The sequence below is a fragment of the Clupea harengus genome, chromosome 7 (genome assembly GCF_900700415.2).
Source record: "Clupea harengus chromosome 7, Ch_v2.0.2, whole genome shotgun sequence".
Lineage (NCBI taxonomy): Eukaryota > Metazoa > Chordata > Actinopteri > Clupeiformes > Clupeidae > Clupea > Clupea harengus.
Window position 1 is genome coordinate 1,600,915 of NC_045158.1, and position 14,274 is coordinate 1,615,188.

Here is a 14,274-nt window from a genome sequence, read left to right on the forward strand (position 1 = left end):
GTGTGTGTGTGTGTGTGTGTGTGTGTGTGTGTGTGTGTGTGTGTGTGTGTGTGTGTGCGCGCTTGCACGTGTGTGTTAGTATGTGTGCTTCTCTCCAGGTGAATGTGTGTGTTTGAATGTGTGTGTATGTCAGCAGGGGCTTCTGTAGTTGAGTGCAAAACTTTACATTTTTGCCACAGTTGCTGGGTCTAATACCATAAACACTTCAGAGAGAGACACATCCACACACACACACACACACACACACACACACACACACACACGCATACAAACACACGCATACACACACACACACACACACACACACACACATACACACACACACACACACACACACACACACACACACACACACACACACGCATACACACACACACACACACACACACACACACACACACACACGCATACACACACACACACACACACACACACACACACACACACACGCATACACACGCATACACACACAAACACACACACACACACACACAGACATACACATAGAGGAGGGAAAGAGACATAGAGAGGGAGAAAGAACCATTCTGCTTTACAAATGCACATCGCCTGGCACAGGTCAGCGACATCAATAAAATCAAACATAATTACAGACTTGAACACTTTCTAATGAATAATGGTCACGGTTGAAATAGCAAAGTGACTGAATTTGAGAAATAATCATTTTCACTCACATTTACATTTACGCTTCTACAGTATATGGCTGTAATGGTATACAGTATAATACGTGACTACAGTTACCATAATGCTTTGCAAACTGTTTCATGCTAGTGCTGTCCTTTCCGCCTGAGAGAGAATCCCAACAGCCATATTCCTCATACTATATAAATTCACCAAGCTATGGAGGAAGCCTGTGCTCTTGGGGTCACTGAGCTGAAAATTCATTTTCAGATGTGAAGAAACAGGGAGGTATGAAACCAAAATACACAGCCTTGTGTATTTACTTCAATAAAAATATGCCAGGCCTTTATTATTTTCACCTTTCAACCAAACTCTTGAATTAACCAGAATCTCATTTCTCAAAAACTATTTGGAACAAAGTCTCCTTTTTTCTCAAGAACTGTGCCCCATTCATTATACAGTAAGACTTAACGTCAACCTCGCTGATACAAGCTAATGTCATACCCTGCGATATGAAAACGATCTACCGGTATGTTATTAACAACGTTCGACCATTATAGCTTCAGTACATCGACTAAATCAGAGCTATAAAAGCACAACAGAGACACAGTGATCTTGTGATGAAATTAAAATTCTTTAATAGAAAATATACATGCATAGCATTTGTCCACTGTGAATGTGCCATTGAAGATTAGAAGGTTCATTCTTGGTGACATGAAAAAATAAACAGGACACAGTGGAAATGGCAGTTCATACAATACATTGACCAAACACTTATTATTGCTTAAATGCCAAACATAAACAAACAATAATCATTTATAACCAGAATTGATTGATTGTTTTAAGTGTATGTGTCTGCACGCATTTCTGCATATCAACACATCTGACATATTGCTGGTCTACGCTGGTGATGTGATTATAATAAACTCCTCCTGGACATGCTTTCAGTTCTAAACCTAAAATATAGATGGAACACAGGGTGAGCAATACACTCAATACACTCAGTGTAACTCAAACTAAATGTGGGAAACAAGTGACCCTAATCTAATCTGACCCATGCTCATCCAGATGACTAAAGACTGTGTGGTTTGTAGACATATATGCGCCCAGCCCAGGAGACAAAAACACAAAACGAACCAATATCCTCTGATAGTAAGTTTTAAAGAGAATGGCAGCTAGGTAAACAACATCTAAGGATGGACATGGACATCAGAAAGCATACAGTACATGAATTTCAAGTAAAAATGATACTTAATAACTACAATGTAAAGTGACGTACAAAATGTCAAGCACACATATACAAATTGGAATGAATTGCATGAGTCTTACCCTCACATGCTTATTAGACAGCACTGTGTTTGGGTGCCAAGATCAAGTCCAATATGTGTTTGACCAGCCAAGACCTCAACCTTTGCATAGGCAGTAATCGTGCACACTAATGCATTATACGCTAACATTGGTGCCCCCCCCCCCTTCCTAAGCAACTGTCTATGTTAAGAATCTATACATACTCTATACCTATACCCATATATATACATACACAAAAACTGCAACAGTGCATAGGTTTTTAGTTGCTGTCTGATATAATGAAATCATCAGTGCTGTGGACATACTTTAAATCTATATCATTTTAAGCTATAATGTAGGGCATAAAAACCCAGCGGAAATCTAAGAACAACTCTTATGGCATTACGTTTAATATCTCACTGAAAGCCATCAGTTAGCAGCAGCTGTGCTGTTGTAGGTGTTTGCGAGGCAAGGCTCTAGGCTGTTAGCTGGTTAGCTCTCAAGATGATAAATAACATTTAGCGTAACATAGAGTCCAACTGAGATAGCATCTGAGATAACTGAGATCACATAAAGGATCCAGCTACAGTCATGGGACTGGCTCAGGACTTGCTACACGCTACCCATAGTCTTGGAGGTCATGCTACATTTTGCTACATTTTGCTTCATTGAGCTACTCTGTCCCTCTCCAGGACTTTGCGATCTTGTGATTTCACAAATTCAAGGATTTCCTGCAACTGTGGGTACCGTTCTGCAATAATTCTGCAGCAAAACGCAGTCATAGAATGTTTGCATTATTCGCGATTGATTTCATTTAAATCAAATTCACCAAAATTTTAACTGCAATTTAGGAGAATCTTGGCAGCAAATTCAGTCACTTTTTGTCGCAATAATCCCCAAAATAACCTCGAAAGATTCTGGAGCGACTGGCAACTGGTAGCCTGTGTGCAAAAGTTGATCATATCTAGAGAATAATAAAGTGCTGAAGAACTGGTGCAGCTGCACAATCGCATTTGGCACTGATTTACGTTTGGCACTGATTTACATTTGGCACTGACTGAAGAGGAAAACCACGTATGCCCATTACTGGACCATCATGTGGTTGCTACATGTTCAGATACTAATGTTTTTAAAACCATGTCACAAAACATATTTGTGTCAGACTTTCTCACATGTTCTCTGTTTTCATAGGCTCCTGTTTCACCATTGAATTGAAAGGGGTCCATACGGTAAAAGTGTCTATATATCAAAGGCCTAAATATACCTGAAGAGAATTTATATGATATGAATTGACATTAACTGGGGTTTTCAGCATTGCTAATAGTATTGCGTTGTTGCTAATAGTATTACTAATAATGTGTTTCTGCTTCTACAGTATATGGTTGTTATAGTAAAACATTAAGTACAACAAAAACAAAGACACCAATAGCAATAGTAGACTATTGCTTGCATCTCACAACATGATTTAGTAAATTAGACTGAAGTTAGACCAGTCCATTTCATAGCTGATATTTGTAAATGAAAAATAAACAATAAAGGATGTGTTCATCAGGGAAGCTCAGTTACCAGCCTTCCACCTCAACCACAAAAGGCTCTTTGACTTCAATTTTCCCACTGTTGACAATCACGCACTCAGTGTAGGGAAGGTTCCGGTCGTTTGTGTCCTGGAGTTCAATGGTGCGTACCACAGGCTAAAAACAGACGAGAAAGATTTTTATCACTCATGTATAGTATGGCATTGAAATAATGTTTGAATGATTAATTATCATGAATTTATTTAGTATATTAGTATATGAGTGCATCATATAGAACAATGTTATTTTATCATGCCAAAATAAGGCTATAATTAATGCTAATAATTTTTTTGGTATCAAAATAATGTGCACTTAAGCATATTTTACCCATAGTTTAGTGTGTGCCCCCAATTGGGATCCCATGACAGTTGCCTTTCTCATAGCATGCTCCGAATTCTGGTAAATGTGGTACTCACCATGCCCTCCAGCACCTTCCCAAAGACCACGTGCTTCCCGTCCAGCCACGGGGCGCGGGCCGAGGTGATGAAGAACTGGGAGCCATTGGTGTCGGGCCCGGCGTTGGCCATGCTGACCCAGCCAGAACCCAGGTGCTTCAGGGTGAAGTTCTCATCAGAAAATGAGCTGCCATAGATGCTCCTGCCTGCAGGTACGGTTGAGTAGATGATGTCATATAGGACAAACAAGTGGATGAGAACACAACAAACACACAACCAAATGATGAAAAAATGACTTGGCAAAGACAACACTTAAAGAGCAGTATTCAATCCTGGTGAAAGATTGTTCATTTTTGCTAATCAAATACACCCCTCCCTTTTTTTAAAAAGTTTTAATTCTCGGCCTGAGCCACTTTGTTTGTTTCCCATGTACAGAGCCAGGACTGTGTACGATCACTGGACAGCACACAGAGCAGACGGCTGGAGGACCAGGGGGAGCAATCAGCTGAATTTGCCAAAAACTGTATTTGGATAATAATCGAGGACTGCTCCTTTAAAGCAAACAACTTCAGAATCAGAATCGTGTTTATTGGCCAAGTAAGTTTACACGGACAAGGAATTTGACTCAATTTAACAAGAAAGGAACTTGCAGCTGCTGTTGCAGTCAATGTTCAGGGATTCAATTAACATGCCAATAATCTGAACCTGATCCTCTCTATTGGATGCATGGAGGGGTTCAGTGTGGAGAGCATGGGTATAGCCACACACACTGTGCAGAGGGCCCAAGGTTTGAAGGTACGTGGTGACCATAGGCCTGTTAAGGCCCCAAATCACTGGCCATACTCCCCTTGGCTATATTCATAAGAATCTGTTGGCTACCCTCCAGAGGATGTGTTAGCATTGTCGAACTGCCTAGCACTACCAGAGCAGGGGCGTCCCTCTCTACCTTCAAGAAGCTCTTGAAGACCCAACTCTTCAGAGAGCACCTCCTTTCCTAACTTGCACTTCGACTAGTACTTAACTTGCACTTACAGCAGTTACACTCCTGCACTTCTTTTTTCTATTTCTTTTTTCTATTTCTTATGTAAAGTAGTATTTATTGTTACACTTGGTCTCTATTGCTCGTAGCTTGACTGTTCTCTCCCTTGTAAGTCGCTTTGGACAAAAGCGTCTGCTAAATGTAAATGTAATTGTATTGAGTACAAGTCCACTCATACAATGCTAACATAGATCTAATCAGATACTAGTTATGAGAAGTAGTTCAAGATTAGAAGAAAGTAGTTCAAATGTGACCTGTGCATTTACAGCAGATTTGGCGATATGTATAGAATCTCCAGATTGCTACCTGCTTATCAGCTGAGCTACTGTTACACGCAAATAAAGATGGGTTTGTGACGATCTAGAATACAAATGAGTTCAAATGTGAGTTGCAGTCTCGTAACTCATTCAAAGTAGACCCAGTGGCTATGATGTTGACTCTTCATACTTACCGCCTGTTCCATCTCCATTAGTGAAGTCACCTCCTTGAATCAGGAAGTCTTTTATGACTCTGTGAAACCTGCTCCCCTTGTAGCCATAGCCTTTCTACAGAGTGAAAAAGAGCTGTAAGTATCACAAAATATGGAGATCAACACAAGGACACTTTCTGAAGAATTCTAAGAATTTTGTGTGTGAGTGTGTGTTTGTATGAATGCGTGAGAGAGACAGTGTGTATGTAGGGTACATGTGCATCGCTGGGATGTGTTGACGTGTACGTGGGTATCCATGCTTGTAGGCCGGGGGCGGAAGACTTGCATCGTCATACCTCTCCTGTGGCTAGAGCCACGAAATTATCCACAGTCTGTGGCACCACCTTGCCAAATAAACCGATCACAATCCTGCCCACCTCATGTCCTCCTACTGTGATATCAAAAAAGACCTATGACAGTGAACAACACCAGTAGTGTTAGAATGATACTAGCCTACTTTAGAATGTATATGTTATGTTATGTACACTGGCATACATAATCTTAGTAAAGTAAGTGCATTATGAGAAATATTCCATCTTGGGTATTCCATCTTGGGATATAAAAATGTGTCAATGCATGTCATTCCCAAAAAGACAAACTGTTTCCCACATAGACTGAATCAAAACCGGAAGTAACTCTTATTTTGTTTACTTTGAACATCCATGTATAGCCCCCCTCCCCCACGCACGTCCCTGCATTAAATTATCACGAATAACGGCAGAACAAGCATCGCTGCCACACGTGTCTGGCCGGCTCATAGCGTCCAGAGGCCCTGAGGATGGTACTGTGTTGTGCATCCACGTACTAGACCATGAAGTCTATACGCACTGTGCATGCATGCGTGTTTGATTGTGTGTGTGCTCGCGCGTGTGTAGAGCGAGCGAGAGAGAGAGAGACATGGATGGATAGCAACCTTCCTTCTTAGATCGGCGCTTAAGTCTACCTTTAAGATCGTTTCAGACGATGAAATGCATACCTTGTCCGTTACTTTCGGTCCAGCCCTCACTTTCGAACCAATGCCATGTCCCACCAATGCCGTTATGAATAAAATCATAAATGGTAATATCCGGCGGTCCATTTCACACATTGCGTCTGCAGCGGATCTTCTTCAGCGGCTGCGCAGTAAGTGAAATCTGAAAATGATTTGACCGGTCTTCCTCTGTCGCAGACCCCTCCTCCAAGACTAACAGTGCTTTCACTGAGAAAACACTTAGCTTGGAGATTTCCAGCGTCATATGCGCATCATCTATTACAGAAATCGTTGTTTCATAAACAACAACACATGTCTCCTGGCCATATCTTTATCGAATATAGCGTGGATAGAAAATCTTTAATTTCAGTCTTTACAGTTAATGAAACAGCTCAACATAGGCTACACATACACAGCTGAATGTTCTATTTGAATGACGTGGACAGCAGTCGAAAATGCTCTGGTCCGCTGTCTGAAAACAAATAGTGTTATTACTATCAACAACCAGCCTCGTCTTATTTCAGAACAAAGGTCAGCTCCCTCTCCCGTTTACGGAGCTGTCCAATGTTCTGAAACACACGAACCCCTCGAGGAGTAGCTAGAGCAAGCTGAAATATCACTGAGATTTGAACTTTAAACCACTGGCAAAGAATTATTATTTTTTAATATCAGGAATTCCTATTTCTACGATACTAAGTAAGTATTTGGCACCCCTGAAGCCTATAAGGGCATATCAAGCGTATTTAAGTACCTAGAAAAGTGCTATATAAAATTCAAGTATTATTATTATTATTATTATTATATCCTGTTAGAGTAGAGTCAAATAATCAATGTGTCAATTTAGACGTGATTTTGTATTGCAGATCGGCCTCTGACTGAAATAAATATATGAAATTATACGTATATATGTATGTACATATCTATGTATGCATCTAACTATCTAACTATCACGGTAAAAGTATCATAGATGCATTTGACTTGGACAGTATCATATTATCTGGACTTGGACCTTATTCATAGTATGTATTAATTAAATTGTGTTCTCAAAACTGAAATTCATAGCTTTCAGAAATACTTTGACATGACTTCCAAATTACATACTTTAACTTACAGGACTCGTCCATGGTGTACTGAGCTATATCTTCCTCTGGGAAGCTCTCTCTCTCTTCCCCTGTTGCTGAAGACCTCACTACAATATCAGACATCATGTTGTGTAATAAAGACTTGCCCTGCTGCAGCAGACTAAAAGTATGATAAAACATTAATAACTACTGAGATTACTGAGCCAATTATTCCGCATGGCAAAAACAGAGCCATTGGGACCTACGCTTTTAACTTACATTCATACTTGATGGTAACTTTCATATCATGAGTGTAAAAATCATACACATTATCTTGTCTATTAATAACACATATTTGTTAAAAACTATTTTCAACAATGTCTCAGTTCTATAGGCCTACATGTTAAACAATGTGGCATATTGCTTTCCCTAGCGACCCAATATAATGATATAATAGAATAGTTAATATAATGATAGAATCTATCATTATATTAACTATTCTATTATATCATTATACCTTATTTCCATTGAAGATCCAGTTTCAGATACCTCGCCATGATGCAATGTTAGTTCTAAAATGCCCTGTTTGTTGGGGATTATGAAAACTAATTTGTAGTTGATGCTGAATGTAACTGTCAAATGTATTAGCAAGCTGACTCTCCTACTGAGCTCAGGGGTCAAGGTTCACTTGACAGGCTTTTAATCTTTTTGGTCTTGGCTGGACATTATATTGACCCTTCATACCTGGGTAGTGGAATTTTTGAAAAACTCACTATCTCGGGGTCAAAGGTCATAGAAGAGAAGGCAAGCAAACTGTGTGTACCGGTGTACATGGGGTTGAGTATCTTTTCCCTGTCTAAGGCTACAAAGTACAATAAAGCAAATCTCACAGATTTCAGTGTAGTTTTTAGAAACACACTACAGGGGGGAGAGGACAGAGAACAGCCTAGTGACTGAGTCGCCACCAGAGCAGCCTGTATGCTCTCTGACTCTCAGATCATATGATTGCACCTTTATCAATCACAGGGGCTTTATACCTGAAGCAATGTTCACCCTTCCGAAATTGTATGACTGTGTGGAATATTATTCCCAGTAATAATATAGCAATTACTGATTCAACTAGAGGCAATCAGTTATTTTGTGATTATAACTAATCTCAAATTGAATTACATTTCTGATATCTGAGTTAGCTTGCTTATCCCAGTAACATCTGTTTTAATTAAACTCACTCAGGTCAGCTAAGCTGTCTCCTAAACTGACTTGAAAACTATGGTTGACAATATACAGTATAACATGAAGCTATGTCTTTGCTGTTTATCCTCTTGGTCTTTCACTCAAAATATTCACAAAAATCTTACCTTTTCATTAAAGTAAAATGATTGAAAGAAAGAAAAAACTGTTGACATTAAATAAATATTTCCCCCAAAACCTGTGTGCCACAATTATTGGCACCCCTAGAAAAATCTTATAATTAAAATCTAACTGAAGTATTTTTCCAGTCATGTTTTACATTTTTAAGTTCACCTGTTTGATAAGGAACTCTTAAGAGGTCAACCATGACTTCCTGTTCCACTGGCGTACAAATATGAGGTGACACAGGCCAAATTCCATTGGTCATTCATCACTAAAGGAAAGACCCAAGAACACAGTGACGATGTGTGACGAAAAGTTGTTGAGCTGCACAAATCAAGAAATGGACACAAGAAAATCTCTAAACAGTTGAAAATACCCATTTCCACTATCATGGCAATAATTAAGAAGTTTAAAGCGACAGGAGATGTTAAGAATCAGCCTGAAAGAGGACCTATCTGTAAATTGACCCCACGCACCGTGAGGAGGATGGCTTGACTGGCAAAAGAATCTCCAAGGATCACATCTGGAGAATTGCAGAGGTTAGTTGAGTCTTGGGGTCAGAAAGTCTCCAAAACTACCATCAGACACCACCTACATCACCACAAGTTGTTTTGGAGGGTTGCCAGAAAAAAGCCTCTGCTGTCAATCAACAACAAACTAAAGCGCCTACAGTTCGCCAAATGTAAGTCAGACTTTCAATGGGACCGAGTTATATGGTCAGATGAGACCAAAATAAAGCTTTTTGGCAACAAACATCAAAGGTGGGTTTGGCGTAGACAGAAAGATAGCTATACAGAAAAGCACCTCATACCCAATGTGAAGTATGGTGGCGGATCTTTGATGTTGTGGGGCTGTTTTTCTTCCAAAGGCCCTGGACATCTTGTTAGGATACATGGTATCATGGACTCCATCAAATACCAGCAGATATTAAATGAAAACCTAACAGCCCCCCCCAGTAAGCTTGAAATGGGCCGTGGTTGGACCTTCCAGCAGGACAATGATCCGAAGCACACCTCAAAATCAACACAAAAATGGTTCACCGACCGCAGAATAAAGGTTTTGCCATGGCCATCACAGTCCCCCGACCTAAACCCCATAGAAAATCTGTGAGATGAGCTGAAGCCGAGTCTACAAACGTTGACCTCAGAATCTGAAGGATCTGGAGAGATACTGCATGTAGGAATGGTCTCAGATGCCGTGCCATGTGTTCACCAACCTCATCACGCATTATAGGAGAAGACTCAGAGCTGTTATCTTGGCAAAGGGAGGCTGCACAAAACATTAAATTAAGGGGTAACAATAATTGTGGCACACATGTTTTGGGGAAAAATATTTATTTAATGTCAACTGTTTTTTTTTCCAATAATTTTACTTCAATGAAAAGGTAAGATTTTTGTGAATATTCTGAGTGAAAGACCAAGAGGATAAACAGCAAAGACATATTTTTTCATAGCCTGTTTTGCTCACATTCACTAGGGGTGCCAATAATTGTGGAGGGCACTGTATAAGAGTCTGCGGTTATGGTCTAGAGGCTCTCAGTTGAGAAGTATTTGATCTGCCTGATTTCTGCTTGACCAATCAGCACACTATGAAACCACTCCAGGCCCTTTGTCCATGGGGGCAACATTATGTTCAAAGCCTAACTCATTTAAACTTAAACAAGAGACAACATTATGTTCAAAGCCTAACTCATTTAAACAAGAGACAACATTAGGGTCAAAGCCTAACTCATTTAAACTTAAACAAGAGACAACATTATGTTCAAAGCCTAACTCATTTAAACAAGAGACAACATTAGGGTCAAAGCCTAACTCATTTAAACTTAAACAAGAGACAACATTATGTTCAAAGCCTAACTCATTTAAACAAGAGACAACATTATGGCCAAAGCCTAACTAATTTAAACAAGAGACAACATTATGGTCAAAGCCTAACTCATTTAAACAAGAGACAACATTATGGCCAAAGCCTAACTCATTTAAACAAGAGACAACAGGTATGTGTAATGAAACAATTTGTAATAGATTTTCAGGCCCATCAGTGTCGCTCGAAAGATATTCAGTTTGTCATCATAGCTAAGTATACAGTAGAGTCCTACAGCAGGAACACTCCTCACTCACTTTGCCAAAGTCTATGCAAAGAGTAAGCAGCAATCATATTTGTATTGTAAAAGGAGTATGATAAAAGAATATGCAGATCTGTAGATTATTATAACCTTTATTTAACCAGGAGAGACCCATTGAGATTAAGAATTTCTTTTTCAAGGGAGATCTGGCCAAGACAGGCAGCAGCATAAATACAAACATAGTTACAGACAGAAACACAAAAGGAGACAACATTTTGCAGAACTATAGGAGTTATTGTCGTAGCCAGGTAAATTAAAAACATTTACATCTTAAGGAATCTGTCTCTAGTTCTTTCATTTTGGATTTAAAAGCATTTAGCGAAATGAATTCATTGAGTTTCAAGTCATTTTGCAACATATTCCATGCTGAGGGTGCAGAATACACAAAAGCCCTTTTTCCAGTTTCCGTACGGGCATTTGGGACAGATAGCATAAAGAAGTCCTGAGAACGCAAAGAGTATTTCCCGGCACTTTTCTGCTTGATAAGGACACAAAGGTAGTATGGGAGCAGTTCAAGAATTGCCTTATACATAAAGGCGTACCAAATGACAGAGCCTACGGGTGGCCAGAGCAGGCCATCCTACCCGAGAGTATAACTCATAGTGGTGAGTCAGAGCTTTACAATTTGTAATGAACCTCAAGGAAGCATGGTATGCTGTGTCAACCTTATGAAGACACTGTGCAGAGGTGTGCATATCCAATAGTTCACCATAGTCCAGCACAGATAAAAAAGGGCGGCAACAAGTTGCTTTTTTACATTAAACACATAAACACACACACACTCTCTCTCTTTCTACTCTCTCTCTCTCTCTCTGCGCGCGCGTGTGTGTAAACAATGCCCTATGATTTTGGGGCAGAAAATGGCAGGTGAAAAATGACTACCCATTCTGGCTCCACGAAGCGGATCTTGCAGTCAGCAGGCAAAAAAGCAAATGTCATCCACATGAGCAGGTGTTACTCTGGAACAAACAACCAAATACAAAAAAACATCATGTGTTGTTCCAGTGGAAGTACCATCTGGCAGGCTCCAGAGAAAGGCTGGAGGAAAGCCTGCTGTGGATGACCAGCGGATGACCAGTGGATGACCAGTGGGCCTGGTGGTGAATGGTGCTGGTAACTGCACATTTGTCTTAGCCATGTCCAGGCGTGCATTCTTGAAGCGGAAAACAAAAATGCAGTTGTGTAATGCATGTAAGTCACTATATAACCAAAACGGTGAGTTTAGAATCAAACACCTTATTACCATACTCTTGTCCATCACTGGCTTGGAAGAGAGAATTCTAATGAGGCGCAACACAAAAACTTTTTAGTTTTCACAATTAGCACATTTTTCTGACAGTCAAGTGAACAGAACGACTCATTTTGAGGGTTTAAGATTTATATTATGCTTTTGTATAGCTTAATAGAAATGATCTCCATGGTTGTCTATGATGAATTATCTATATATTTGCTCTTTAGTGTGTGTATTTTATACTCTGAATTATACTTATGTGTGGACAATTAGCAGTTCAAATAAATTCACTCTTCTTGCTTTGTCTTTTTTCTCCACAATGTGCAGTGTGCCTACTTGTTCTTTTTAACCCTGGGTGCCTCGAAACAGCCACTATGATATGCCTGGGGCCATTCCAAGAAATCAAATATCATCTCTTGCTATTGAGGTTGTGTTACAGAATTTGAGCATAAGGTATATCATTTTGTTTTGATATAATTGCATATAATCAGTACTCATCATCTATTAGATATCAATGCTCTACTAATCCATCTTGTTTCATGGCAGGTATGAATAGGCTATGGGCACTCGGCTTTGTCTTGCCAGGTGTAAATATTACCTGAGACATCATCTCAGCCTTCCTCTCATGGGATTACAAGGCATATGGAATTACTGACATACATGAGAGGAAAACATTCCTGCTCATGCGCTCTCTCTCTCTCTCTCTCTCTCTCTCTCTCGCTCTCTCTCTCTCTCACACACACACACACATACACACACACACACACACACACACACACACACACGCATACATACACACCAGAATCAAGAACCCCTTAACTGAGGGGTTTGAGAGAAACGGACTCTTTTCAAATACAGGGATCAAATTTAAATGTATTGATAGACCGACAGTCTATTCACAACAAACGTTGCTGACAGAACATGACTGGTGAGTTTGTCGCTGCGTTTCATTAAGGTCAACCTCCATCACCGACCCTCATCAGCGACACAGGCTCTCTGCCAGACGTTGGGTTTGCTGCGCCCTCTTCGGTTGTCAAGGAGCGGTGATCTTAATTACGTCGGCTAGACGCGTTCCCACACACAAACTCCCCGCAGTCTGCACGAGCATATCAAAGTTGCCTAACAGTTGAAGGAAAGCAAAATCCCGCGATTTCGAGGTGGGTGTTAAAACAGCAATCTAACAGAAATTGTATTTGCCTGTCCTTTGATCGAAATCAGTAGATGATTAAAGGCAATGGGTCTATGGTGAATAGGGTACATATTTGGGATATTCTACCTTATAAGAGCTATTGAGAATTAGGCCACTATTTTACACCAGGGAAGCATACCGAAATTATGGATGAGAAAAATTCAGATCCAATACAATTAATTTATTAATTCGATATGAGGACTGGGGCTATTTTGATGATGGCTCCTCTTAAACTTATAAAAGTGTAAATAATTCTACCTCCCATGCTTCGATTGGCACAGGGAGGAAAAATATATTGGCAGGTTCAGGTGTGAGTGTGGCGGTCATTAACGGCAACAAATCATTAGAGCAGCTCATTCAACTGTGACAAATATACTTTTTAAAGACGAATATCTGTCGGAAGTAAACGTTAATGCAAAATAATGTTACATTAGGCAACTGTGTTGTTCTGGATATTAATAAACCATTAAGCACTCTTTTCCCTAAGTTGTCTGTAAAAATGTGTTACGACAAGAGGGGGATCAGCCGAGTTAGCCAAGTCCCATCTGAATAAACGTCTATATTAATGAATTATACACCCACCAACCCGTGACCTTAAAACCATAATAGGACACACTTGGGGGAGAGGTTGTTGAATTCTTTATCGGACTTCTGTCAGAGGGGGCATTCATTCGTCTTTCGGACATCAGTCGAATTAATTAACAAGAAATGTAAACGTTTTAATTGAATGTCAAGCGGGGTGCATTATGTAAATGAAAGTGACTAAATCTAGAAGCTTCGAAACCGGTAGAATACGCATTTCTTAATATTTTTTATTCAAAGTCAATAATGAGCCCTTTTTATGGCCATAGAAAATGATAAATTTCAGCAGTTAATTTATTGATCGAGAGTCCACCTCCTATGTGCTTTACTTGACCAGTCATTTATCAATGGATAAAAAAC

The 14,274-nt window shown here is 39.8% G+C and overlaps 1 protein-coding gene across 1 annotated transcript; it reads right to left on the bottom strand.

Annotated features, from left to right (window-relative positions):
* Positions 1–1,744: 1,744 nt before the first annotated feature.
* LOC105907552 (peptidyl-prolyl cis-trans isomerase C) lies at positions 1,745–6,683 on the bottom strand. Its single transcript, XM_031570105.1, has 5 exons — positions 6,380–6,683; positions 5,700–5,813; positions 5,386–5,479; positions 3,917–4,101; positions 1,745–3,617 (listed from the first exon to the last, which is right to left on the bottom strand). The coding sequence occupies exons 1-5, from the start codon at positions 6,488–6,490 to the stop codon at positions 3,489–3,491; spliced, it is 633 nt and encodes a 210-aa protein (XP_031425965.1). The 5' UTR covers positions 6,491–6,683; the 3' UTR covers positions 1,745–3,488.
* Positions 6,684–14,274: the final 7,591 nt, after the last annotated feature.